At 42.5% G+C, this 13,763-nt stretch overlaps 1 protein-coding gene across 21 annotated transcripts in view; it reads left to right on the top strand.

The window, feature by feature from the left end:
* The window catches only part of Pard3 (par-3 family cell polarity regulator), a 509,597-nt gene that overhangs the window by 308,618 nt on the left and 187,216 nt on the right, over window positions 1-13,763 (top strand). For 11 of the 21 annotated variants that reach the window (XM_075977730.1, XM_075977733.1, XM_075977728.1 and 8 more), the window contains 3 exons: window positions 3,917-4,105; window positions 4,739-4,909; window positions 12,920-13,079. In XM_075977730.1, coding sequence (XP_075833845.1) covers window positions 3,917-4,105; window positions 4,739-4,909; window positions 12,920-13,079 — 520 coding nt within the window. The remainder of the gene's footprint in view (window positions 1-3,916; window positions 4,106-4,738; window positions 4,910-12,919; window positions 13,080-13,763) is intronic. The other 10 variants (XM_075977731.1, XM_075977732.1, XM_075977735.1 and 7 more) reach the window with 1 other exon arrangement.

Below are 13,763 nucleotides of genomic sequence, written 5' to 3' on the forward strand. Positions count from 1 at the left end.
CTTAATTTCCACAAACTTGAATTCCCCATCATAAAAATACTTTTATCTCCCTAAATGCTTTATAAAGATACTTTAAGTAATAATCTACTTATTAGTTTCTTGTCAGTCTGTGTGGGGCGGTTGTGATAAAGGCAGTCAGCGTCCCTGCGGATCTCTGCGCATGGCCATACTCAGTTTTAACATAATACACAATGAACTTAGAGGCTCTGCAATTGTCTTCTGAGTGCTGATTGTGTATGCATTCACCATTATTCCAGAACATTCCCCCCTCCCTCCCCTCTCCATCCTTTTCTCCCTTCCTTCTCTCCTGTTATCTGCTGTTTAAAGACAGCCTCTCTAGTAGGTTTACCCTGACCTCAGGGTCCTTTAGACTCAGCCTCCTGGGTTCTAAGGTTCTAGGTGTGCCCCACTATGCCCAGCACAAACACATCCAGATCAGCACATTGCCAAATTTCTTCATTGTTCTGAAGGATGCCTTTAATACTCGGTAATTCCCAATCATCATCATCATCATCATCTTCTTCTTCTTCTTCTTCTTCTTCTTCTTCTTCTTCTTCTTCTTCTTCTTCTTCTTCTTCTTCTTCTTCTTCTTCTTCTTCCTCTTCCTCTTCCTCTTCCTCTCCTTCCTTCCTTTCTCTCTCTCTCTCTCTCTCTCTCTCTCTCTCTCTCTCTCTCTCTCTCTCTCTCTCTCTCTTTCTCTCCTCCTCCTTCTTCTTCCCCTTTCTTTTAAATTGAAGTTTGGAGACCAGGGCTTACCTATTGCTCTGTTCTTTCTTAGTGATTGACTAGCTCACCTCTCTTTTGAATTTGATGTGGAGGTATGTGTCCTTCATTAGTAATCTACCAGGAACATGCATACTATACATAGGTAGCCTCCTATGTGAGAACCTTGTCCCTGGAGTGTAGCATGCGCAGTTGCTGAGTGATTCTCCCATCTCATGGTGCTCTATGTTTACATTTTCCCTTACAATATTTTACTCATTTTTCTCTACCAAGGCCCAGAGATTTGTCTTCTCCCTTTCTTCAGGAAAGGGAGATAGCTTAGGGTTCAGTGTTTTTCACAGTCCCTTGTAGACAGCCAGGGTCGTAGAGCTGCTGGGACTGTCGTAGACAGAAGAAAAATCACTAGGACATGAGGAAGGCTCTTGACTGTTTTTCTCCCTCACTGGTCATGGGAGATACCTTTCTGTTTCTCTGAGAGTACCAGGAAACTAGATAGCTTTCATGGGACCGATTAGGTAGGGCCTGTTTCTAATATGCTGGCAAAATGCCCTTTGTTCTCTGGGCATTAAAAGTCAAAATTGCCAGTGGAGAAGTTGGCAGGGAAGAACTTCAGTCAAGTTTGATGGGTAACTTGTTCATGCTCTATAGACCGACAGATAGACAGACAGACACACAGCAGAGATACCCAATGTAGTTTAATGAGAAAGTTGTTTCAGTTACACACACACACACACACACACACACACACACACACACACACACACACACACCAGTAATACTCATTGTTCAGTGTACTTGAGGGATTGAGCAGCACGAACGTTGTGAGCATGCTGGAGACCGTGTTAGCATTTGTTTCTGAAGCGGGTAGTCGAATCCATTGGTTGAACAGGCACAACTTCAGCAAGAAGGTGGAAATACCCTAGAATCAGCCAGAACACGGAGATGCCTGTGCAAAGCTCAGCCTTGTGGAGATTTTATAATGTCACTTCTCAAATGGTCTTTGAAGAGCAAACTTTTAAAACTCATTGCCAAAAACTGATTTCTAAAAGCTGGTGTTAATTTCAGTCTTGTTCAAGAGCCAAGTGGGTTAATGATGAAATGCTAACGAAGCTCACCGTGTCTCCCTTCAATGTTCTTAATGATAATAAAGTCTCAGGGTTTGATAGGACTGTAAGAGACAGCCCCACCCCCACCCTGCCGCCCCTGGCAGTTTTCATAGTCAGTGGGGAAGCGAGCCCACCTTGATTAGCCCTTTTCTTCATGAATTTGCTCAGCTTCTTGTCTTGATTTTTCAAGTAGGAAAGAAATGAGAGTTTTAAGCCTTTGTAAAAACATTATGGAAATGTTGAAATCAGTAAACAGTGACACACCAAACTGAAGGTCTATATCAGTCAGTGAAATTCAGATCCCTTGATTTGAGGGAAGGAACAGTAAGCGTGGGTCCTTGTGCTCACCAGATACAGCTGTGATTCCTTTGTCTTCACAGAAGCTTGAGAAGTTACGGCTTCCATGGCCCCTCAAATGTAGTATTCTGGGTGATAGAATTACGGGTCAACAAAATCCATTATATCTCTTAATTGTTTCCGAATTCCAGATACAAAGGGACAGTGGTGTGGCTTGGAGTTACTGATGCAACTTTTTTTCTTTTAAATATTGGGATCTACCCATGTGGTATGTTCTTCTAAGTATTATTGCTTTGGTTGTCTGTAGTGCTGGGATGAACCTGGGTCCTTGCGTGTGCTTGCGAGGCTAATGCTCTTGATTTGAGCTGCTCTGAGCCTCCAGATGGTATAGCTTTATACTTATATTAAGTCTATAATAGTCATTCGCAGAATAATTACTTAGTGTTTTAATTGTTTTGATACAGATAAAGCAATGAAAAATGAAATGAACATTCGTATTTATAGAGCATCACACGATTATAAAGATGTTTCTGTATAATAAAGGTGTGAAATATTTAATATTTTGATGCAGTTATTTGATCTTGGTTTGTCTCCAGTTTGTTGGTTTTGTTGTATTGAATTGTAGTTATTCTCTGGGAATATTATAAAGTGTTTTCAATGAGTTGATAAGTTCAATTTAGTGGTAAATATTTACATAGGCCGTGTCTTTCAAACATTTATTTTTCATTTTTTACTGCATACTTTTTATGTTCTAAAAAGGTTGTGATTTGATGTCACTGAAAACCTCCTCCTCCTTGCTCACTGTCAGGCTATTCTTTGATATGTTTCTAAGATATACTCTGTGTGGCTAGGCGTATAGACCAGCATCATACGGCTTCCAGATTGCCTTTCAGAAGGCCCCTGCTTTATCATCAGTGACAGATGCACATGCGTCTGTGTGCGTGTGCGCATATACAATACACACACACACACATAACACTGAATGTCAGCAAATTAGAAATATTGCTTTACAGGTAACATTTTGGATTTTAAGGTCTTAATATAGCACATTGTTTTATATTATTCTTTTTTAAATTACGGTTAACTACTGTTCTTCTAAAATATTAATTTAAGAAATCAAGAATACATTTGGGAAAGTCACAAATTCTCTCCTCTTTTAAATTATTTTATCATTTTTTATTTTGCCTTATAACTTTTCAAAAATTGGGCAGGGAACAAAGAGAAATAAAGAAATCCATCGTGTTTCCATCCTCTATAATAGCCCAGGTTTATGAGCAATCAAGAATTGCTGTCCGTTTAGTGTAAGTTCATCATGCTGTCATTGACTGTAATTGAGGATGCGTTTCAAATGGCTGAGTGGATGTTGGACGAGTATTTCAAAGTTGGGGAAGGAGAAGGTCTACGTTGCAGGCCTCACTGGGGTCCACTCCAAAATTGATGCTTAAGGAAAATTCTGGTTTATCTTAACTTCTATATTTTTCTGTGTTTCTCTTTTATTTTATAATATGTGACAGAAGAAAGACTTTACATATTAGTCCTAGACTCTAGGGGTCTACATATCCCTTCTGTATTATTCCTGTGTTTCTTAGAATTAATTGCAACATTGATGTAAGTAGAACCTGAAGGTGCTCACAGTAAGGGTCGGATGTGATCTTGGAGGACAGCTCTACCACCATCAGATCCTGTTGTGGGGTAGCGATAATCTGCTGGTGTTGGCCAGAGGTCTGTGGTGTGGTGGCTGAAAGAGGCATTCCTAGTTTAATACTCTGTGTGATTCTTTCCCCTTTCAGAAACCGGAGGATGAGGAGGTTGTTCTTACTCCTGATGGGACCAGGGAGTTTCTGACCTTTGAAGTCCCCCTTAATGACTCAGGATCTGCGGGACTTGGAGTCAGCGTCAAAGGGAACCGTTCCAAAGAGAACCACGCAGATCTGGGAATCTTCGTGAAGTCCATTATTAATGGCGGAGCTGCATCCAAAGTAAGCTCTGCTCAGCCTGATTCAGTCCGCACCTGCTGCCAGGCTTTCTCACTGCCACCTTTCTGATTTCTACACGTGTTCTGTTAGTGATGGTTTCTTTCCATATAGACCCCCTGCCTGGACCCAACACCAAGGAAACGGACGTAATGATATATTGTTTGGGGATAGAGTCCTTCATTCCAACTCCTCATCCTAATCTCACATGACCCACAATTCAGTCTTCTTTGTTCAGTAGGATTTGTGCAGAGGCTTAGCATGGGTCCTGGGTTGGGGGGAAGGCTCTTTTTTTTGTTCCCCCCACTGGTTTGTTATTGGCTCCTTCTAACCTACGGTAGATAGCACTTTCCTACAGTTGCCCCCATCTTCATGGATCTTCCTTGTAAATCAACTTGATGGGTGTTTCTGAAAGCACACGCGTGGTGATCACTCTGTGTTCATAGAATTAGCATTTCAATTTCATTAACAACTCAGGAATGCCTAAAAGACTAAAATAGAGGCTACAACAGCTACTTGCATTGTGTTTAAAGCCCCCAGATATTTTTTCCTTTTTTGTTTTAATGATGTAAACTTAGGGAAGAGCAATCTCTTTTGCAAGCTCTTCAGCAATCCTCACGTTGCTTGCTTTCCTCCCAGGATGGAAGGCTGAGAGTGAATGACCAGCTGATAGCTGTAAATGGAGAGTCGCTGCTGGGCAAAGCCAACCAGGAAGCCATGGAGACTCTGCGGAGGTCCATGTCCACCGAGGGCAATAAGCGCGGCATGATCCAGCTCATCGTGGCCAGGCGGATCAGCAAAGGCAATGAGGTGAACCGGGGTGTCGCCTAGAAAAGCTGTCCCGTATCTCTGTGGCTTGCTGGCATTGTGTGGGCATGTTCGTAGATGATTAATGTTTTTCAAACGTCGTCTCCTGTCACCCAGCATAGTCTGAACTTTCTATGGAAGATGACTTTAAACTTCTGATCTTCCTGCTTCCACTTCTCCTGGGCTGCAGTTAAAAGTCTGCATTGCTCATGCAATGCAGGGAACCAAACCCAGGGCTTCACACATGCTTGTCAAGTGCTCTGGGTTCTGAGCTCCAGACTCACTTGTTTCATTGTTTATGTGGTCAAAGTTTTTCCAAACTTAAATGGCTATTCCTGTACTACTCACAAGATAATGTCTCAGAGCTCCCTGTAGCTAGCTGAATGTTATATGGGAAACAGGACCCACAGTAGCCTTGCTGGGTCTCTCCATGGAGTGAGAGACCCAGCAGGAAAGAGCTGTTTGCTCTTATGTGTAGTGGATGCCTCTGTCTAATCCTATAGTGGAGAGGACCTGCTTTTATCCATGTTCTTTTGGGGTAGCCAGTAAAGAACCTTCATCCCCTGGAGATGAGAGGGAGATAGCTGCTCTCTCTTCCCTCTGTGGAGCTGATTCTTTTGAAAGTACCATTTTCTAATAGATCTCAACTACAGAATGTGTGGCAGGCATACAGAGCTGCCCGCACCATGCCCATCACCCAGGGTTTGTTGCCAATGACAAAATCAAATGCCCATGAATGGGATTAGCAGGGACTGCAGGGCCAGGGCATCCTGTTTAGAAAGGTTTGTGCCTTGACTTTCGTAAGTGAAAGGAAAGGAATTTTCTCACAGAGCAGATCATTGGTAAGTTAAAAATAAATGATACATAGATCCATTTATAAATACTAACAAGCCACGGACTGGATTTTCAATGGTGTAGCATCCATAGATAATGGGCCGATTTCTAAAAAGGAACGTATTGAAAATGTAAGGTTGTTTGTTTGTATTCTCCCTGTGCTCCAGTTCCCACATTCAACAGAAACTAAATTACTGTAGAGTCATAGATACTAGAAGTTGGGCAAAGCAGCATGTTCCTAGAATCCCAGGGCTCAGTTGTTGAGATGGAAACAGAGACAGAAGACTCTGGAAGCTTGTAGGCTAGGTAGCTTAGTATGTGCAGTCGCAGGCATTGAGCGGGACCTTCTATCAAGCAAGTTAGATGGCAAGGACCACAGGCCCTCAGAACTACATCCATACGATGGCCCTCTTGCACCCATGCTCACAAAGGCGTGTACACCATACCCATGGAAACAATCAGAAAAATACATTAAAAAATAAATGGCTTGTGTTCTTCATCTTAAAGCAACATCATGGTCACTTATTAGGGCCTACATTACACTCATATTTTGTAAAGCGAGTGTCTCTGGAGAGCAGGACTATCAGGTAGAAGGAACTATCCTCAATAAGAACATTGACTTATGCTTTGTCTTGGTCACGGTCCTATTGCTGTAGAGAGACATCATGACCAAGGCAACCCTTCATAAGAGAAAGCATTTAATTAGGGACTTGATAACAGTTTCAGAGGCTTAGTCCATTGTCACCACAGCAGGGAGCATGACATCTGCCTTTCCAGGCATCGTTCTGGAGAAGGAGGTGAGAGCTACATCCTGATCTGTAGGCAGAGAGAGTCTGGGCCTGGCATGGGTTTTCAAAACCTCAGAGTTTACCCCTAGTGACACATTTCTTTTGACAGGGCCACAGCTCCTAATCCTTCTAATCCTTTCAAATGGCAGCACTTCCTGGTGACTAAGCTTCAAATATATAAAGCTATGGAGGGCATTCTTTCTCAAACCAACACTTGCTTGCATTGTTTGTATTTGCTGAGTGTATTGAGCCAGACTCAGAGGTTCTGTAGCCTTGCAGGACGATTCCTCATTCTTCATTAGTGGTGCTGGGTAGACCCAGGATCTCCCACTTGCTGGGCATCTGCTCTCACTGACCTGCATCTCAACCGTCCATGCCTTGAATGGTAGTTATTTTGTTGTCAAGTCATTGTGTGCTATTTTTATTTTAAATGTGCAGGGTACTAAGTTCTCAGGATGATGTACAATGCATGTGCCTATATTAGATAGCTCCTTTAGAGACATGAGTTCATTCCAATTCCCAAGGGCAGTAGTCAATTGACAGATGTATATTGAGCATCTACTGGATGTTACCAAATGTGTTGGATGCTGGGTGCACAACAGTGTGTCTTCACAAGTAGATTATCTCCTTGACCTCCTTAAATCAAGATCTGAAGCCTAAGAGGATAACACGGTGGGAAGATGCTGCTTCACAAGTGTGAGGACCAGAGTCTTGTTCTCAGCACTGGGGAACATACAGACTGAGTCTACTTCTCAGCACTGGGGAAGGGAACAGAGAGATAAAAGAATCTGTGGGTTCTGGAACTCGCTGGTCATCTATCTATGTGATTCGCTGGGCTCCAGGGTTAGTCAAAGATTCTGACTCAAATAAAGCAAAGAGCTCACACACAAACAAACACACATGCACAACCTCATTCACACATGCATGCACACACTATGGAATGTCATGGAAGATTTTTGCAATCAGGAATGACAAAGCAGGCTATTTATTCTGTAGGACTATGATTCCCCAAGAGGAAGGCAATCCTGCACCAGCTTGAGCATGTTTTGATAAAGGCACTGATTTATTCCATTTTGCCCTATGAAAGATGTAAGTCTAGAATTCCCGCTGAAATATCTCTGTCACATTTGCTTCTGCATTTGAATTTATATGAATGAAGAGGATTTCAGTGTGGGAGCGACTGCCGTCGACACAGCTGACTCTGCTTCCCTGTGCTGCCATTTCCTACGTGCTTGGTTCTTACTGTTCCATAGAACACAGTAAGCTTATAACACACTTTTATATATATGTAGTATATATCTTGTCATATGTGCTGAGCTTTCTACATAGGGTGACGGGGAAGCTATCTGTACTGAGAGGATTTATCTAACGAATTACACAGCTGGAGGAGCTGTGTAATTGTGTCCCCAGTGGACCACACGTGTGCTTTTGCTGGTGTGGCATTTCTATCCCTTCATACAAAGTTTCTGAGTCCCCGGGAGGGATTGTGTAAATTATACAGTAAATATGAACATGCTCATAGGCCCTCTTGCTGGCGTGAATGAGCCTCAGTCTACAGTAATGTGCTTTTGCATACCCTTGTAGGTATGGAAATCTCGTCTGAGATCACAGCATGGTGTCTCACCTACTCTTCATGAAGCTCAAGGCTTGAAGATGAGAATCTGTAAAAGGAAGCTTCTCTATTAGGCCTCATAGCTCCTTTCTTCGTGTGTTGTGGGATGCTGTGTGTGTGTGTGTGTGTGTGTGTGTGTGTGCATATAGAACACTCGCCTTTTTTTTTTAACTTATTTCTGTTATTTTATATACATAGTTTGCAGATTTGGCTGGCCTGGCTGGCCTGTGAGTCCCTAAGGTCTGCCTGGGACCTGTCTCTCCTGGCCCTACTCCCCAGCACTAGTGTTTACAGACAAGTAAACGTGTTTTTACACAAGTGCTGAGGCTCTGAACTTAGGTCCTCAGGTTTGTGCAGCGAACTCTTTATCCACGGAGCTCTCTCCTCACCACCCTTCCCTCAAGTGCTTCCCTAGCACCCACAAGGCCCTGGGAAGCCCCTTCCTATTTCTAGAGCCTCGCTGTGTAGACTGCCTGCCTGTTGACAGGGTCTTATAAAAACTGTGCTTATTCTGAAATGCATTGATACAACCCGCTCAGTCCATGTAATGTACGCATATGTCCATGATGTCAGGGCTGCTCAAGTAAGCACAGTTTTTAAAGCTCATAAATTTCTGAGGGGTGGGAGGGAGAAAAGAGGAAGAGGAAAATTACGTAATTAGTTTTTAATGTCAAAAAAATTTTAAAAGCCAAAAACCTCCCCCTCAGATCGGAAGCATACCTGTTTATAATTCTCTTCAGGTTTCCTGACCCCCTTGAACCTATAATCTAGGTCCACTGTCATGCCATGTTGAACCAAGCATTAAAGACCACTGCCATATAACCAAGTGCGCCATTTTCGGGAGAATCGGACCATCCGCTTTTCTTCAGCTAGTCATTTAACCAGTATCTGCTTCCTGGTAAATAGTGGTGATGCCGTAGAAATGGATGTGCCCATAAGGTGAAATTTCAGATAATAAGATCTTCCAGTTAGTGGGGGAGGGGAGGTTAGGGCTGTTTCTGAACTGGCTTTTCTATATTCCAGGCAGAGGTGGTGGGTGTCAGCGGTTCATTGTCTTTATGGGAAAAGCTTCATTTGGCACGCTAAAAGACAAGATTTTACAAACACACACCCCAATTTGTATTATTATCCTTATTAAAAAAAAAAGAGTTTTTTTCATAAGAAGAAAGTATTTCAAATATTTAACAGCATAATCATTAGATAATATCCAGCTGATTATTATTTAAAAGATGTCACTGCTGTTTATAAAAGCAACATATCATCTGAATATCTTTTTCAGAATTGTTATGCAGTTTTTTGTATTATTCCCAACTTACATACTTACAAATAAAAGCGTGATAATGGTTCGTAGGGGCCGTTATTACTGACCTTGCCTGTTAGTTCCTTTGCATTGTGACCACAGAGAGAAATAAATTCTTGGTCAATGAGTCAACAAATGGGATGTTTTACGTCTTGCAGCATGGGCCCTGTGCTGGAAAAGCTGCTGTTCTTTGCTCGGTTGATTGACAGTCTGTCCTGCAGACCAGTGGACGGGGTCCCAGTTCAGCCCTTGGCCCAGGTGGATGAGAATGCAGATTTCTGCTGTTTGAACAGATGGAGCAGCCCGAGAGGCTCAGCTGTGCTCACACTCGTTTTTCCAGTTTTATTAATTTCAAAAATTGTATCTTATTTGTATTTAATTTTTATTAATTTTAGTAAGGTGCTAGCGGTAAAGGCTGGCAAGGTTTGGGCTAGTGGGGAATGCTCTTCATCTTCCGCATGGCCAGCGGACCACCTGACACCCTTCGATATTTGTTTTCCTGCATTAAATAAAAAAGAAAACAAACTTTTCAAATCCCTTCTCTTAAAACTGGATAGATTAGCCTGGTGTGACGGTGCATACCTGTGATCCCAGCTCACAGGAAGCAGAGGCAGGCGGATCTTTTGAGTTCAGGGCCAGGCTGGTCTACACAGGAAGTTCTAGGGTAGTCAGGGCAACACAGAGAAACCCTGTCTTGAAAATACAAACAATACCCCATCCTGAAAACAAAGTATAAACAAGCATACAAACAAACAAAAACAAAAAGAAACGTGGAGAAATTGCTAGTGTGGCCCCAGTACTCAGGAGGTACAGAGACAGTCAGATCTCAGTGCCTTTGAGGCCAGCTTGACCTCTACACAGTGAGTTCCCAGTTAGCTAGAACTGCTTAGTGAGGCTCTGTCTCAAAAAAAAAAAAGAAAGAAAGAAAGAAAGAAAGAAAGAGAAAAAAACCTAGGAAACCACAGTAAAACTGGATAAATTAAAAGGCATTCGAGGTTCTGTTAAATATTTATATAGTAGACTATTGATGGCATCATTTAGCTCTGTCTTTTCATATGTAAATTAGACTTGGTTGAGGGGAGAATGTTTACATGTGTATTCCTTAGGAACAAGCATCTTAAGTGATTTTCTCTACAAAACCTGCCCATTCTTTTTTAATGGAATTTTATTTTACTTAATATAATCTTAAAATATTCCCTTGGCATACTTAATTTTTTTAAATAAAGAATGTTTATAAAGGGTTTTTTTTTTCAACAGAAAATTGCAGAATTGTATACTTGAGCTAAATTTATTTTTGAAAGCAAATGCAAAGACCTTTTTTTGTCTACTGATAATTTTATCATCATAATATCCTGTAGCAAATGGAACTTGTTTCTAGAGATTTACATGGCAAATGTCCTTAATGTATATTGTCATTTAAAATTAACAAGGCTTTGGTTTTGTTACTCCATTTTTTCTGTGTTTCTTATGGAGTCTAGGGCCCAGGGCATGCTAGGCCAGCACTCCACTACAGAGCTGCCCACCAGGTCTAACTGTTCAGTTTTCAGATAGCACACATGTCTTTAGAATACAGAGTACTGGTTTTGTTTTTATTTTTGCTTTCCCAATGGATCTTAGAATTGAGGTATCATAGTTCTTTCAACAGTATTCTTTTATATCAGAGTATATCTTTATATCAGAGACCTTAAATGTCTACTTTTTAATGAGGCTGTCCACCGTAATTCATAGTTCCAAGGGAACACTAGTAAAGCAAACCCTGATTTCACAGTTTAAACCTTATTAATCTTGTTCGCCACACTGCAAATTTATTATTCTCCTGTAGCTCGGTGGCTCCAGTTGTCATTGTGTTGACCCTTTAATGGGTTCCACCTCTCCGGTGCTTCTCATACTGGGAGCAGTAAACCTACAGTGTGGACTTCATTAACTGTCTCACTATCCAAACTCCGGATACTTTCTAAGGAGAAGTAGTGATCTGTTCTGTGGAAGGCAGCACACCACCATAGCTGATAGAATGGTGTAGTCTCTCTGCTTGGCTGAAGTCCCTGTGTCTCAGGCCCTTACTGCCTGGCTCTCTGCCAGCAGCTGCACCCCAGGGAGCTAGTTCACATGGGTCCTCATGGTTCCTGTGGTGCCTGACCCTTCACCAAGGACAGTGTTTAAGTCCTTCTTGCAAAGGACATCATCTTCTGGCTGTTTCTATGGCAAAGATGCCTTGTAGGATGCATCTCTGGTAAGGATGATGACATAACTCTTTCAATCCATGCCATAGAGATTGACTGTTTCCTAAAAGACAAACTTGTTTTTTTCCTTTTTTAATCTTTTGAAACTTAATCTCCAGGCTGGCTTCTAACTAATTCTGTAGCAGAGGATGACCTTGAACTTCTGAACTACCTGCCTCAAGGGCTAGGGTTACAGTGTGAGCTACTGTGTTCAGTTTATTCAGTGCTGGCATTGAGCCCAAGGTCTCAGAGGCTAAACAAAACACCATAGGAACTGAGCCCCATTCCCAGCTCCTGACTTGCTTCTTTTTACTTAGTAGATTGTACGAATTTGCTTAATGTTCATATCATTGTGTGTTTCATCAAAATACTTGGTCCTAAGCTGGGGGGGGGGTGATTCAGTAGATGATGTATTTAAGTATTAATGTCGTAATTTGTACCCCTAGAACCTACCTCAAGGTAGGCAGGCATGGTTGCTGCCCATTACAACTTTTGAGGTACAGGTAGGGGGTCCCCAGAATAAGCTCCAGGTTGAGTGAAGAGGATTATGAAGATACCCAAGGTCAACCACAAGCCTCCACTTGCATGAGTTCTAGAACACATGAGCCAGTACACATTTGAAACCTATATATATGATACGCACCCTATGCACACACATGCAAAAAGTGTCTGGGTCTTACTTTCATACACCTCTGTGCATGCTTGAAGTGTTTCTCAGCCATTGCCTTAGACTTAGCGATGTCTTGCAGTTATACGAGTCTTGATTTCTGCAGAACATAGATGCAATGTGTAGCTTACGATGCCTAAGTTGATGCATGGAGGAGGCAAACGTGCTTCTGTCTCTTAGGCATACAACTAACCAATCCTAGCGTCTTCTCTGACAAGGCCTGCCTTCCACAGAGTGACAGGTGGCGGGAGTTTTAAATTAAACAATAACTTGTCTTGACCTCAGTACATGCTTACAGTCAAATTGAAAAAAAAAAGCAATAAGGTGAACTTTAAAATTTTTTTTTATTTTAATGTACATATTTTTTTCTCCTGTGGTTGAAATCTGACAGGGCTTCATAGGAGGTGTTGGATAAAGTACCATGGAAAGTTGGTCATTAGGCCAAGCTGACAGAACAAATTATTTTGGTGTAGGTTGAAAAGTTCTAGTTCATTTGAGGCCTGGTAGGATGCCAGCCTTAGAAAGTTGTTATAACGGCCCCATGCTGCTAACCAGCCTCCAAGATTCACGTTCCCCTGTCTCTTTCTCCGTAGCTTCGGTCTCCTGGGAGCCCTGCGGCCCCTGAGCTGCCCATCGAGACAGAGCTGGATGACCGGGAGCGCAGGATCTCACACTCCCTCTACAGTGGGATTGAGGGGCTGGAGGAATCGCCCACCAGGAATGCAGCCCTCAGCAGGATAATGGGTGAGTCAGGTAACGCTCTCTCCTCTTTCATCTCATCTCCCGTGTGCGCTCATCCTGGTTCATGGAGAGGGATTAATGCAATATTCATGGAAAGGAGGCCCGCATTTCCGAGAGAGAAGGGAACGGGTTCATTATGGTCACGCAGGAGACATGAATGTGAGGAGTGTCTGCATGAACTGAATGGCTAAATAAGCTTCAGCCCCCAGCTTGATGATGAGGAAAGAAAGAAAAAGGATATGGAAGAAGTGTTTCCAATAATAAAATTACCCTTGGCTTGTTGAGGATAGCAAGAAAAGCTGTGTTCTAACAAATGGCAAGGCCCAACGAGGCAGCTCAGTTGCTAAAATCCTTGCTGTATGACCATTAAGAATCTATTTTCAATCTCCAGAACCCAAATGAAAAAGCTAGGTGTGGTGGCCCATGTTTGTAGTCCCGGGGCTGAGACATGAGACCAGAGGACTGGAGTTCACTGGCCAGCATAGCCTAATGGGCAGTCTTCCAGTCCCAAGGAGAGACTCTGTCTCAAAACAGTGGACAGCTCCTGAGAAACAGTGCCTAAGAATGACATACATGGGCACCTACACACACACACCCACTCACACACACATGCATGTGCACACACACACTAATGCATGCAGGCACACATGCACATGTACACACGCCAACTTTAGAGATCTAAAAGTTGTCACTCAG

This window comes from Microtus pennsylvanicus, chromosome 6, assembly GCF_037038515.1.
Source record: "Microtus pennsylvanicus isolate mMicPen1 chromosome 6, mMicPen1.hap1, whole genome shotgun sequence".
NCBI classification, from domain to species: Eukaryota; Metazoa; Chordata; class Mammalia; order Rodentia; family Cricetidae; genus Microtus; species Microtus pennsylvanicus.